The 13,311-nt window shown below is 45.4% G+C and overlaps 1 protein-coding gene across 1 annotated transcript in view; it reads right to left on the bottom strand.

Moving 5' to 3' along the window:
• Positions 1-11,048: 11,048 nt before the first annotated feature.
• NFAM1 (NFAT activating protein with ITAM motif 1) overlaps positions 11,049-13,311 on the bottom strand; it is a 14,065-nt gene continuing 11,802 nt past the window's right edge. The window contains exon 6 of the mRNA XM_009077652.1: positions 11,049-11,108. Coding sequence (XP_009075900.1) covers positions 11,049-11,108 — 60 coding nt within the window. The remainder of the gene's footprint in view (positions 11,109-13,311) is intronic.

The following is a 13,311-nucleotide window of genomic DNA, read 5'->3' as shown; positions in this document are numbered from 1 at the left end:
TCTGAGGCACAGGGTGCTCGCGGCGCCGGGCTCGGCTCCGCTCCCCACGGCCGGGCCTGCCGCAGCGCGGGGGGAAGTAAAGGGAAACATAATGATGTGCTTTCTAGTTGGGGCTCGCAATAAAAGACCCATCGTTTTCTCGATACGAGACGTGAGAAATAGCAGCACTGAGTCAGATCGGCGCTCTGCCACTGAGTGCTGGGCACTCGAGCCCCAGCAGTCAGCTCCGAGAAGCCGCTGAAGCTGCCCCAGAAGACTCCCCCCGTGACCTAGTGATCCCATGTCAGGCACTTCCAACAGCTGGAGTCTTTGTATTCAACAGCTCCCAAAGGATTTTTCCTAAAACCTTCAGTATTTTTGGTTTTGAACCATGTGAAATTTTTGTGCCTGCTACATCATGCAGCAAGCATCCAGCTTTCTTCTTCAGACAGCATTCAGTCATCTCCTTTTGTTTGCCAAGCTCTAAGTGGGGGGCAGAGAGAGATCACCTTCCTGCAGCTCTTTAATGCCCCAATATGCCATTTCCAGGCAATCCAAGTCTGAAAAAAAACACCACCACACAGGCTGCACATAGGAAGCACAGGCAACATTTCTGTCAGAACTGCAGACAGCTCAGAAAACCCTGGACACCTTCAACAAATACAACTACAAATTCAATGAGCAGCTTCCCTGTTGCTTTAGTCAGTCCCAAGATAGCTCCTACACTGGCACCAGCTTCCTAGACACCACAGCTGACATTAAAAAGGGCACCCTGCAAGCTAGCACACACACACGAACAATCAAACTCCCTCTGTAAAGCAGATGCAGTAAGACCAGCAGCCGTCCACAGCACACCAAGAAGCCATGAGATCCAGCCAGCCCTGCAGATATTGTTGCACCTGCTCTGAGGGGAACACTGGTGATCTGCTTTATCCAGCAAGGTCAATTTACTACAGTGAAGATATGACAGCAACAACAGCAATTTTGGAAAATCACTTTTCAAGGAATCAGGGTTTATTTGGTGCTTGTCTAGTGTTACCAAAATTAACAGGGACTGTCAAAGTCTCTGACCACATTAGCTTTCTGCCAATCTGTTTTTCTGCTTTTTATTTTACAGTCTCTGCTGTAGCATTTCCCTCCTGCAACCACGTGGTCCCAATAGTGATAATATCCCATCCTAAAATCCACACATAAAACAATCTCTTAAACTACTGTCTCTGAAAGGTTTCGGTTTTTTCCCTGTATCTCTTCTCCTAACCTTCAGGCTCTCCCTTTCACAACCATTACAAGAAGCAAATACACAGGTGAAAACATAAGAAATATAACCAGGAAGCACCAGAGCATCAAACATGAGATACACCAGTACTGCTCCACAGACAGCATAATCAATGTCCTTCCTCCCATAGCAAAACCCCCAAAATTCTTTGTTCCTGCATGTTCTTGTTCCAAATATCTACAGTTCATCACTTCATCCACCATGTGAGCTAACCCCCAGAAACCATGTGAATGAAACTAAACAATTGCTGTCTTAGAATGAACACACATGGTCAGCCAGTAAAGGACATTAGGGCAGAATTTGTCAGACAGCAACAACCTGAACCCCTCAATTCTTACCCCAAAGGAGACCTACAAAATCTTCCCAAAAGCCAAAGTTTGGCATTAAAACTTATAACCCCTGACACTAAAGCCCATGGATTTAACAGAGACATTGCCTCCCTAGCCTGTTACAGCCTCCCCACTGACCTCTCCCTTTGTCACCAGCACGAACAGCCTCTTCTCGCCAGTGGTCCATCGGAGAACCAGCAGCCTGTCAGTCACTGCTGCTCATCACACCCTTTTCCGCTTCAGAGGTGCTCCTTTATTTTCCTCAAGTGGTCCAATTGATTAATACAATTAGATTAAACTAAGAGCAATTGCATCTAACCTGTAGTTAGCTTGCATATTGCTGCTTTCTGTCAGATCTGATAAAGAGAGCCTGAGCCCAAAAGCTTGTTTGCTTTTTCTAGCTCTATCAGTTGATCTAATACAAGATATTACCTTTCCCCACAAACCTTGCTTCCCTAGGATCTTTAGACCATCACAGCTACAATACCACTCCTAGTCTTGCCTCCTTAAACCGATTCTTCCATATTCTCTTATCTATGAAGCAGAATATGATAAAATGTATTCCCTCCTGTATCAGTTCTTATATTGTTTTCATAAACGTAATATCCAAGTACCTTCCAGGACTGCATTAGCTGATCTGACTTACCATCTGTCACATGAAGGGTTTGGTTTACTTTTTCTTTTTCTCTCCCCAGGAAGAAAATGATGCATGGAGCAAAGCGTTTTGGTTTTGTGAGGGTTCTTTTCCCCTTTCCTCTAATCACATTGCTCTGTGTTTGTACCAGAGAAAATGAGGACAATGGTAGTTTCTGTGATAGACCTTATTTCCCAGGGAAGCTAATTTCAGAGTGTTGAGCCACCCGTAGAAAGAGTCTCCCGCACAAAGCAACATTTTACTATGTCATTCCCCACCTAAGAAAAGCTAATCTATATTCTTGACATTTGGGACAGAAACTTCCTAAGGAAAGAACAGCATTTTCCTTCCTCCAGAAAAAGCGTCTCAACCTGTGCTCCTCGGTATGCGACGTTCAAACAGATTGTTGCAGGTTATTAACATACAGGCCAGCGCTCTATACGGTTATAAATAGGAAAATCTGGAAACCAAAAAGAGTAACATGCCTTTTAATTGCACTGAGGCAGATTACCATAGGACAGCTTGGAAGGGAAGTGGTGGAGACAGACTAGTTCATGTAAAAAATAGAGAGAATTTACTTATGTGTAAGGAATCACACTGCTGTTCCTCAAAGAGGAACCCTGAGTGATCCCACGTGTCTAAAAAGGCAGTAGGTACAACATACGAGCTATGAAAGACAGAGACTGAGGTGAAGAGAGGAATCATCTGTGCTCAAGCACTGAGAGCAGAAATACCAGAAGACCTCGGGGAGACAGTAGACAGCAGATTTAATATGTTTTTGCAATGTGATATGGCAGCAAAAATCATGCAGTTAATTTAATTTGGGGTTGTAAAGGCAGAGACCTCTTCTCAGAGATACAGGCAACAGTCCCATTTTTTAATATAGCGGTGAGACCGCCGTTCGAAGTCATGTTTAGTTCTGGACAACGCGGAGCTAGCTAGATGTCAACAACTTGGAGGGAAATAAAAAAAAAAGAGAGGAACATAAAATGATAAAAAAGCTGGAAGGGATTACAGCATGTGTAGGTTGGCCAAATAACAACTGTGAAGAGCATCACGGGAATTACATGTGGGAACTTCAGGGGTGCAGAAGCACCAGGGAGCAAGAGAGACTGTTTAGGGTTGTCTGAGTGAGTATAAATGTAAATTAAATTAAGCAAAGGAAACATTAATCTGCAAGACTGCAAGACAGCATCCCAGAGGAGCTCCCATCACCTGATTCACACAAGACTATGGAGCAAAGCACACAAGAAACCACTTAAGAAACCCTGACTGTGGGAAGGGATTACATGAGGACAATATGCCTTTGGGACTGTTTAGCTGTCGACCGACTGGGACATCTGCAGGGCAATAGGTCTCGGCCCAGTACATGGTGGAAATTTCCTGTCTCCACACCATTGCTGGAGACACTTGTAGAGAAAATAACCATGTGGGTAACCACGGAGGGAGTCTCGTATTCAGAGGGGTTGGGAGGGATGTGTACTGTCAGAATTTTTCCCTTTTATCACTGTGATTTTCTTGAAATGTCACTGGCTCATCATCTGGAAAGAACAGCAGTGATGACATTCCTTGTGTATTAATATATGTTCCCTTGGATTGCACAAACCTTTGAGTACATGTCCTGGACAGCACTGACCTCTTCCAAGAAGTCTGTGGCATCCAGATAGAGCAGTTAATTGGAATGAAAAAAACTCAGAGGCTTTAGAATTCCTTAATTAGAGGTATGAGATCAAGATAGGATATAACATAGGAAAGCCAACTTGAGCTTGTACCCCTAACAGCTTTGCATCCCACAGTGCCATCATATATTCTGGCCTGTCATGCAGAACATATACCTGACAGTATAATATGTTGCTCCCAAGCAAGGGCTGATACACCATGTTGCTGCTCAGCTTGGATGTGCCACACACACATTGCTGGGGGTGGGGAGGAGTCAACCATACACAAAGCACACAAAGGTACAGTCCCCCGTAACTGTTGACTTTAAATTGCCTTTCTCTACATAGAAATGTTACAATGTTCAGAAAGGAAACCTTACTGCTTGTTTTTTCAAATGAAATACATGGCCTAACACGCACAAACGTACAGCTAATGTAAGCCTACCAACATTTGAGTATGGGATAGTCTTGTAAGGAACTGCTGAAGCATACGCTAAAATTAATTCATCACTCCCCTAGTTTATCATGAACCTCCAACTGTTTTGCTTGTGCTGTGCTTAATGGTCCATCTTTCTCAGGACAACATATGTTACAAACCTCTCTGTAATTTCATGCTCTTACCTTTCAGGCTGTACTTAAAGGGACAAAAAAAAAGAAAAGCAAGCATTTTCTCCTTTCTTTATAAATGTAGCTCTTGTCTAGGTACTAGGACAGGCACTGTCAGCTCTGAAAATTCAAGATTAATCAAGCAATTAAGAATTGATACCTAGTGACTTATCATGACTAGAAATGAGAGATGCTGCATTCATTTTAGCTCTGCAAGAACCCAAAATAGCTAACCTGATTTTTATGGACAGCAAGATTATTTTAAATCTTTTAGGGAGGAAAAAAAAAAGAGTTACAATTCCTTCTATTAAATTGGTTCCTTCAAAACCCCCACCTGCATCTTCCTGAGCAAAGTGCTGGTGTGTGCAGAGGGCCACGCCGGAGGAGCTGCTGTGCTTCAGATTCACACCCTGCCTTGACCTGAATGGGCCTGAAAGTGTGCAGAAATCCCGAGAGCAGAGGCCAAGATGAAGTTTTGCTTTCTCTTCCCCACGTGCTAGCACAGCGCTGCACTGCACTGCACTGCTTGAGTAAACAACCCAACCGAGCAGGAATTACATCACCTCAGAACTGTGGTTTCCTTTAAAAAGAATGGCAAGCATTTCCATTCACGTAATTATCAGCATTATCACCTCTCCTCGCACCTCCTTCTAACCGTTGTGATGGTAGGGACTTCCCTGCCTCCCTTCCTTGCCAGTGGAGAAAGCCTTTGCAACTCAGCTGCAGCCATTTGCTTCCCTCTGGACGAGCTCAGGAACTTCTTTGGTAAATCAGGAAGACTTTATGGGGTGGATGAGCAGCAACTCAGCACATTCCCTTCATAAACATTTATTTGGAGAATTACAGCATACATATTTGGACTTTGTATGGTGATTTGGCTCTGACAAGCTCTCCTTATTGCTAAAATGGTGGACGTCTCCATAAAAGAGAGGAGTGACTTCTCCTGCAGCTCTGCTACATCAGGAAACAGACCTCAGCCAGGCAGACATGAGCCTGATTGATACCTGCATGAGAAATCAAAAATGAAAAGCAAAGTGCTGCAGAAACTGGTGCTGGTGACTCAGGAAGCAACTTTTTTTTCCCTCCTAAACTTTAAGATGCTCAGCAGCTCCTACTTACCCAGCTAATGGCTCTTACCTCGACAACCTGATACAAATAAGAATATAGGAACCTGAATTCTGTTCCTAACTCCATCTCTGACCCCCTGAAATTTTGGAAAATTCATTTAAGCTCCCGAGTCTCCATTTTTTCCACGTATGAAGCTGAAATGACATCCCGAGCCTTGCAAGAACTTCTGAAACCTTTGATTTTAATGGCACGTGTCAGTGCCAGAAGCACCATTAGCAGCATTACAGTGCTAATTCTCTCACAAGGCAGGGAAGCTCACTGTGCTACATGTATTTTGGGTACAATTATTACCCCTGGAAATGCTCAGATATCATTGCACAAAATTGTAGGCAGACGAATCTTTCAGATGGGATAGAAAGCAGAGGCCCTGACTGGTTATTAAAAGACACAACGTTTTGAAGAAGCCCATATGTTAGCTTTTTCATGTTCACCCCGCTCCAATTTGGATAATTACGTTCTGACTCCTAAAAGCAGGGTGGCTGACCTGCCTGGCCCTACCAGCTGGATACCCAAATCTTCATGTGGCCCAGAGCGATACAACACAACCCACATATTTCAAAAAGCTGAAGGAAAAGAGGAGCTCCAGGAGAGGTTCATCGTCTAGTGAGGAGAAAGGCTCCCTCCCCCCCCCCCCCGCTGCCAAAACATTCCTTGCCTCAGAGGCTGACAGCTTGTCCTCCCGTGTCACTTCTCACAGGAACCTGTCTGGTATTGTCAAAGCACCATCATGCTTTGTCCCCAGGTGACTGTGTTGTCGCAGCACTGATGCTGTGAACCTTGAAGATCCACAGCTCGTAACACAGTCTGGCAGCTTACAGGCCTGGTTATTAATAGTGCAGGACCCAGTAACATACTAGTTACTAATAGTAACCTGCATTTCTATTTTATCATTAACAAAGAAAAACATTTCATCCCTGACAGCAAGTGGGGACTGCCTTCCTCCAGATTCAAGCAAGAGAAGACATTGAAGGTTCACATTCTCCTCTTCCCTCGGTGATCACTGGTGATCTCTGACCTTCTCCTTTTTTATTTATAAACTCTCAATGATACTTCACTGTGCATAGCAAATCCTGACCACCACAGAATCCCCACACATGGCAAGAGTGGTATCTCAGCCTTCATCAGCTTCCTGACACAGTAAAGAAGAAAAGCAGCATATGGTACAAAGGATTTTTTCACCATAGACACATAGTAAATTTTCCTGAACCCAAGATAAGATACCATTTCCAAACGGTGCAAGAAAGTGGTGACAGCTCCAAGCAACCCCTAACATCTGGCCAATTTTGCATTGCAGACGCCAGTCTGACCCAACAGTGGTGTCAGCAGCCACTCTCCTGTCCCTCACATGTGCCCCGTGCCAAGACTTGGCATCGGATGAAGCCATTGCTCCAGACTTCATGGATGCAAAGGAGGGGAAGCTCTCCTGTCCCCAGCTCTTCACAGGTGCTGGTGGCACCTGGGCCATGGCACAGAGCTGTGAGGAGTGCCAGAGTCACCAACCCCAGGGGTAGAAGAGAGTCATGGCTGGGGACGTTCTGCATGGCTGCAGCTGCCCACCCCTGAGTCTGTGGTCTGGGGGTTACCAAGGAGGCTGGCGGGGGATGTGGGCAGGCAGGGGACAGGGAAGGGAGCAGAGAGGACCTAGGGCACCATCTGGTGGCTTCACTCACTGCCTTCCCTAAATCCTTGTCTCACAGGGTCATGATATTACATGGCCAAGGCCTGAAGAAACGCCAGGTCTTTTCGAGAGACAGCCCAGCTGGAAGAAGACACTCCTGCCCTTGGCCCAGACTTGCACACCCTTAGGGCACTGCTGGGTGGGACAGCGGTGCAAACCAGAGCCATAATAACCATTTCTCTTGGGTACTGTTCAGTCAAGCACCTCCCTTGATAGAGAACCAGCCCTAGCTGGGTATTCAGAGATGATTTGCAACAGTGACACCCCTAAGAAGGCTGAAGAGGAGTAGAAGACAGAAACGATGCAGTACAACACCTTGGACATCAGCTGCATTGTTGTTATCCACCACAGTAAGGTCTTTCTTGCCTACAGATAAAGGCAAAATACAGATGGCAGGTTTCATACCACAACAGTACCCATGCAAGAGCTAGTCCTCTGCAGGAAAGGACGAAACCAACAAACCAATGAACCACTCCAGTGCTCCCTGGGTTTTGCCTTCTCAAACTCAGATTTGTTGTAAAGCATTGTGAAGGAGTTGCTATAAAGGGAATAGATGACCCCAGTGTCACCAACACTCCTTGCAGCAATGCCAGCTAAGACAGCACACTGAAGCTGATCATGGTGAGAGACTGCATCTCTCATGACCAAAGGCTCACTCCTGGTGAAGAGGGCACAGAATCCTAGTGCTAACAGGGCACCTCCTTTAGAAGAAAGCAGGCAGTGCATTTCCACCTCACACCACTGCTTACTTTGAATATGGGTCTCCACTTCCCTGAAATTCTGTCAATAGAAAGGATAATTCCACACCTGGGAATCAAAGATTTATACCACCACAACCACAGAGCATGCCCTGTGCCTAACAGCACCATGCTGGGGGAAGCAAGTGGAGCTGAGGCTCTTAGGGAAACAGTTTGTAAGCAGAATCCATTCTCAGCATTCAGTTTAAAGCAAAATGTGTAGTGAACACAAGACAGTCACCATTCCTCTCCTTTGTGGAGCTGGGGGAGCCAATCCTTAATTTCCTTCCCATCCCCCCCCAATTGCTCAATACTTAAAAATGAACTTGTTTCCTCTTGCTAGTAATACTCATTTTCTACACCTATTCTTATGAGCCACAGAGCCAGGTGAGACAAAAAGACCAAGTGACTGCCTTTTTCCTGAACAAAGCTCTGCTATGAAGTCGCTATACCAATACTACATGAATTGTATTTCCTAGACTCTCCTACCTGTGCCTGCAGGCACATACCTCCTTGGAAAACTCCATATCATCTAAAAACATCCCTGCTTTCACAGCCTTCTGCTTTATGCCTTTCTCCCTCACACACTCTGTTGTTGCCGTGGCTGCCTATGGCACATGATGCTAAAGAAATGATATTAGATTGTAGCTACACAGCATTAAACTTCCTTTTTCTCCTCCAGCAGCCTTTTACCCCTCCTTGCAAGGCCAGCCCAAAAGCCACTAACACAAGCACAGCGACTCCCCCCAACTCTGACAGGCTTTGGCCCACAGCCCAAATCCCCAGACTTGCCAGTGGTTCTTGGAAACCTTTACTTTTTCACTTAATGGATCAGCCCCCGGTGTGATTCTTCCAGTACTTTAGCACTGACTGTTCTAGAATAGCATTTTCCATTCCAAATGCTGTTCTTCCTCTCATGTTTCATTTCCAACAGCTTCAGCTATTTATTATATAGAATTGTTCAGGCATAAATGTAAGAAAGATGCTATTTGAAAAGGTAACAGAAAGACAAGACAAATCAACTCACTGCAAACCGAGATCCTTGCCAGAAAATTTCCAGTAGCACCCAGTATTTTTAGCTTTTATAAAATTTAAAAAACAAAACACAAAACCTAAGCATCATTATTCTGGAAGTTTTTACTTTTCATCTAGCCCACCAGCTTCTGCTGAATATTTTATTGCCATACTGCAACATATTTATAATTCATCTCATCAGTTCTTCAAATTTGTTCAGGAAAGGAATTGTTATACCTGCACAACCCTCCATAAATTCTTCTCTGAACACAAATGTTTCCTGGTCATACTAGTAAAGCCCAAAATCTTTTTCTTCAAAAATGTTTATTTATAATTGTTGTGATCACTTAACAAATAAAAACTAGGTCTAATAAGCCATGCTGCCTATTCATTGCTCTTTCTGAAATGAATTCCTCGGCACTGGGAAAAGAAAAAGCATTTTCCTGTGGTTAAAGAAAGTCCAAATTGCATGTTTGAAATCTCTTCTAATAAAAAGAGCAAAGCAATAAGCGGATTATCTCTTTAAACATAGTATAGGAAGGCTGGAGGCCCCAGAGACATTTTCCATAGCCTCTATCTCTGATACATAGCGACATTATCTTCAACTAGAGAGGGTCCTATGACCCTGGAGCTCAATTTTAATTTGATCTTCTTCTTTAAAGAGGTTTCTACAATTCCTCTCAAGTTATGCTGCATATTCTTATTTTGGGTTGGCTTTGCTTGGTTGTTATTTTGTTGTTGTATTTTAATCTGAGATAAAACAGCCTCAGCTTTTTGATCCACCGGTTTGATCATGTTATATGGATATTTAATGTAACCTCTTCCTTATCAGAACTAGAATATGCATCAGCAGAAATGGTGGGCAAGTTCCAGCTGACAGGAGAGAGAACTTGGACAGAAAATTGACTTCCTGGGCCTCCCTCTTCCTCCCTCCAGTCATTCTAAGTTTCAGAACTGTACTCTCTGGCCAAATAACATATGGGGGTGGAGTAGAAGAGCCTTATGCCCTTGTGCACCAGCCAGCTGAAACAAAGGCAAACCTATTGGTTTTGGTGGGGCAGAGGTACCATGCCTGCTCCCACAGAGACTCGAAATCCCAAGCGATAACAATGCCCATTGCCAAGAAGAACAGGAAACTAGGGAGCTTGGCTTGAACTTCTCCGAGCTGGAACCTGGCCCCAGACCTGCCTGGCTTGTGCAGCCCCAGCAAGACCAGGTTCCCAATTCCTCGTTCGTCTTTCTTGTTCTGGAATCAGCACTGTCACTGAGACACGTTGGTAATGGCTATTTTCCCTGTTTTCCTTTTCTCCAGCTTTATCTCTGTCAGTGCATCCAGTCCTCACCATATACTGCTGATATCGCTGAAGGGGAAGCATTTACTGGGAGGCACTGATTTGAGTCGTCTGAGTATGGTCACAGCAGGCATCTGTGACTACTTGATGGGATTAGCAGATTATGAAAAAGCATGTTTCACTGTGGGGGTCCTGAGAAAGCAAAAATGGGCAGGTGGATGCTTGGATCTGGTTAAACTATGCATGAAGGCCTGATTGGCTACATCGGGAAAGCCACTAGCACAAGATTAGATGGACTGCTGCAGGTGAGGATGAGAAGATCAAACCAGCAAGCAGGGAGGTCTCTGGATTGTCCTATCCTTTGCAGAGGATCAAGAGCTAAGTATTTCAGCGGGGCAGGTGAGAGAAACCTCCCTAGATCGCCCATTCCCAAAATAAGTGCTTGACAAAAGCAGCTTCTCTTTTGCATCAAACAGCTTCCTGAAAAATAGCTTTGCTGCATCAGTGCAGACTGAGCCCGGAGGGATTTTAACAGATGCATTCTGTTGTTAATGAAGGGCAGTTTAGAAGGAGCCAGGGGTTCAGGAGTCCCTCGTGGTTGTGCTCTGAAGTCACTGTGGATCTCTGCATGTATCTGCATCTCATCTGGGATGTATGAGAGTAGCTCTGCCATACAGAAAGATGTCTGGTCCACACAGGGTCAGATATCTTTCCCCGTTAGATATTCTCATACAATGTATCAGAGGATTCTTCTGGAGTTGCTTTCTTCTTAGGTGTCTGCAGAATGATGAAAAGGAGAAAAAAGAAGGAAAATTATTCAAAAGATGATGGATTCATTCTTAATAAGCAGACACTGACGTTTGTTCTGTTAGAAATGGCTATAAGTGATCCACTGAAACAGAAGCCACTACAGTGAGAAATGTTGCTCCGTCAGAGACGAACGTGACTAATCCAGCCCAAGGGATAAAGATGCCTCCTTTACTTGTCACTCCTCCCCCAAAAAAACTGTCAGACAGGGAGGGGAGGGAAAATTGGACTCAGTAAAAAAATAAATCACTTTGGATTCTGTGAAGGAGGAATTCCCTGACCTCCTCAATCCTGTTTCTTCAACAGTGGAGTCTATTCCTCACGACCGTTCCCTGTGTAGACAAGGTGCTGACAGACTGATATTTTAAGCGCTGTGTGGCACAGGCCTGCTGTAAGCAAGGTTACACAGCAAGCAGCTGAAATGCCACCGGCTGAACTAAGCCCTACCTACACTAGCATTTTCTCTGCTGCCACCACCAAAGGGAAACACTACAAAAGCACTGAGTGCAGGCACCTCCAAAGCCTGTGGGATTAACCCCTCTCTACCCACTCTGGCTGACGGTCCAGCGCAAAGACTCTTGTTTCAGGGGCTCCCTGCCCTGCTTGCCTTTACTGCTCCCCCTCCATGCACAGCATGGGCTGGACTGGATACTCTGTAGCAGAGTCAGCCACTGTTCAGCAGCTCCCACTCACAGGCCGAACCCACTGACCCACAAGTCTCACTCTAGGGAAAACACCCTGTAACATTCCGGCAATGCCAGCTGCTGGAGGATGAGTATCTCAGGCAGTCGTGGAGCAGGATGACTGAGGGAAGCTGATGGAGGTGCTTGCAACCACAGTGGAAAGTGCAGTCAAATTCTCCTGTGCTGAGATCATGAGGCCCTGCCACTCACACTTCCCTTCTTTCGGACCATGGTGCTGTCTGCTCTCGGTGTCAGAGCTCACCCCATCCCCTCTCTTTGCTTTCTTCTCTTTCTCCCATCTCTTCTTTGACCTTTATCCCACCCTGGCCAAGACTACCAGTGCCAGACCCTCTCACACACACCTCTCCTTTGTGCTTGCTTTGTTGCTGCTCTGTTTTACAGACCCAAGCAGCAGTGCAGTGGTGTGGGCCACACACAAGCAACTCAGCACAGCTCAGAGCACACCTCCACGGGAGGAAAACCCCCACGTATTCTGCAACCCAGACTGAATCTTTTCAAAGGGGGCAGCTGATAAAGGTATACAGAAGATTGAATAAGACCAGGAAGAGGGACCCTATCCAACTAATTCAAAATGCAGCAGGAACACAAACCCAGGGATACAGTTTTTTCCAGTGCAGCATGTAAGACAAGCCCACATAAAACCACCCATCCTTCCCCTCAATGAGCAGATACCTGCCACTGCTTTTGTTTCCACCAACCACAGCAGTACCACAACAGTAAGTGCAGGAGGCCAGTGGCTGTGGAACCAGACCATGTGGTGTGGAGCTCTGACATACAGGAGGCTGCTTGATTTTAGACCACCTATTCCTAAAAGTCGAGAGCTGTGAAAATGTTGCAACACTGGAAAATACTGTCCTGCATGGAACAGTGGGATGGTACAACCAGGAGAGCTCTCCCCAACAGGACATCAGTGGGAGAAAGCAGGAGCCATTTTTCAGGAACATTTTCCAACATTAGGAGAATATATTTATTTAAGCAGATAAGAGGTCTGGAGAAGAAAATCAAAATGAAGTTCTGAGAACAGGAAGGAAATGTTCCCAGGGGTGCCTGAAGCAAGTTTTGTCTGCATGAAACAGCCGATGCCTACCAAAGCCAGGGTAGAAGGCTTTGTGGGCCTCTGGTCTGCTTCATGTGGCCCCCACAGCTGATCTGCACCTGAATATTCTTAGTTGCATCTGTTTTCAATGAGTGAATTTAGTTCCCTGTCTCTAACTCTCAGCCCATCAAGAAGATACAAGAACAAAACATATTCACACTGCCTTTTCCTGAGCCCCAGAGCTCACAGGGATTGTATCAGCCCACCCTCTGTTCAGACCATCTCAGCTTCTGCTACCATGAAATGGCTCTCAGGTGCTTAGTGCTGGTGAGAGGAAAGCTGTGTTCAGGGTCAGCTGCCAGGGCACAGATCCCTCTACTCAAGAGGACTTCTCAGCTGCTTAAACAATCTGGAAAGGACCATAATGGGGACC

Source organism: Acanthisitta chloris, unplaced genomic scaffold, assembly GCF_000695815.1.
Source record: "Acanthisitta chloris isolate BGI_N310 unplaced genomic scaffold, ASM69581v1 scaffold30606, whole genome shotgun sequence".
NCBI lineage: Eukaryota > Metazoa > Chordata > Aves > Passeriformes > Acanthisittidae > Acanthisitta > Acanthisitta chloris.
The sequence above is the reverse complement of the archived record's forward strand: the minus strand, read 5'-3'. Positions and strand labels throughout refer to the sequence as shown.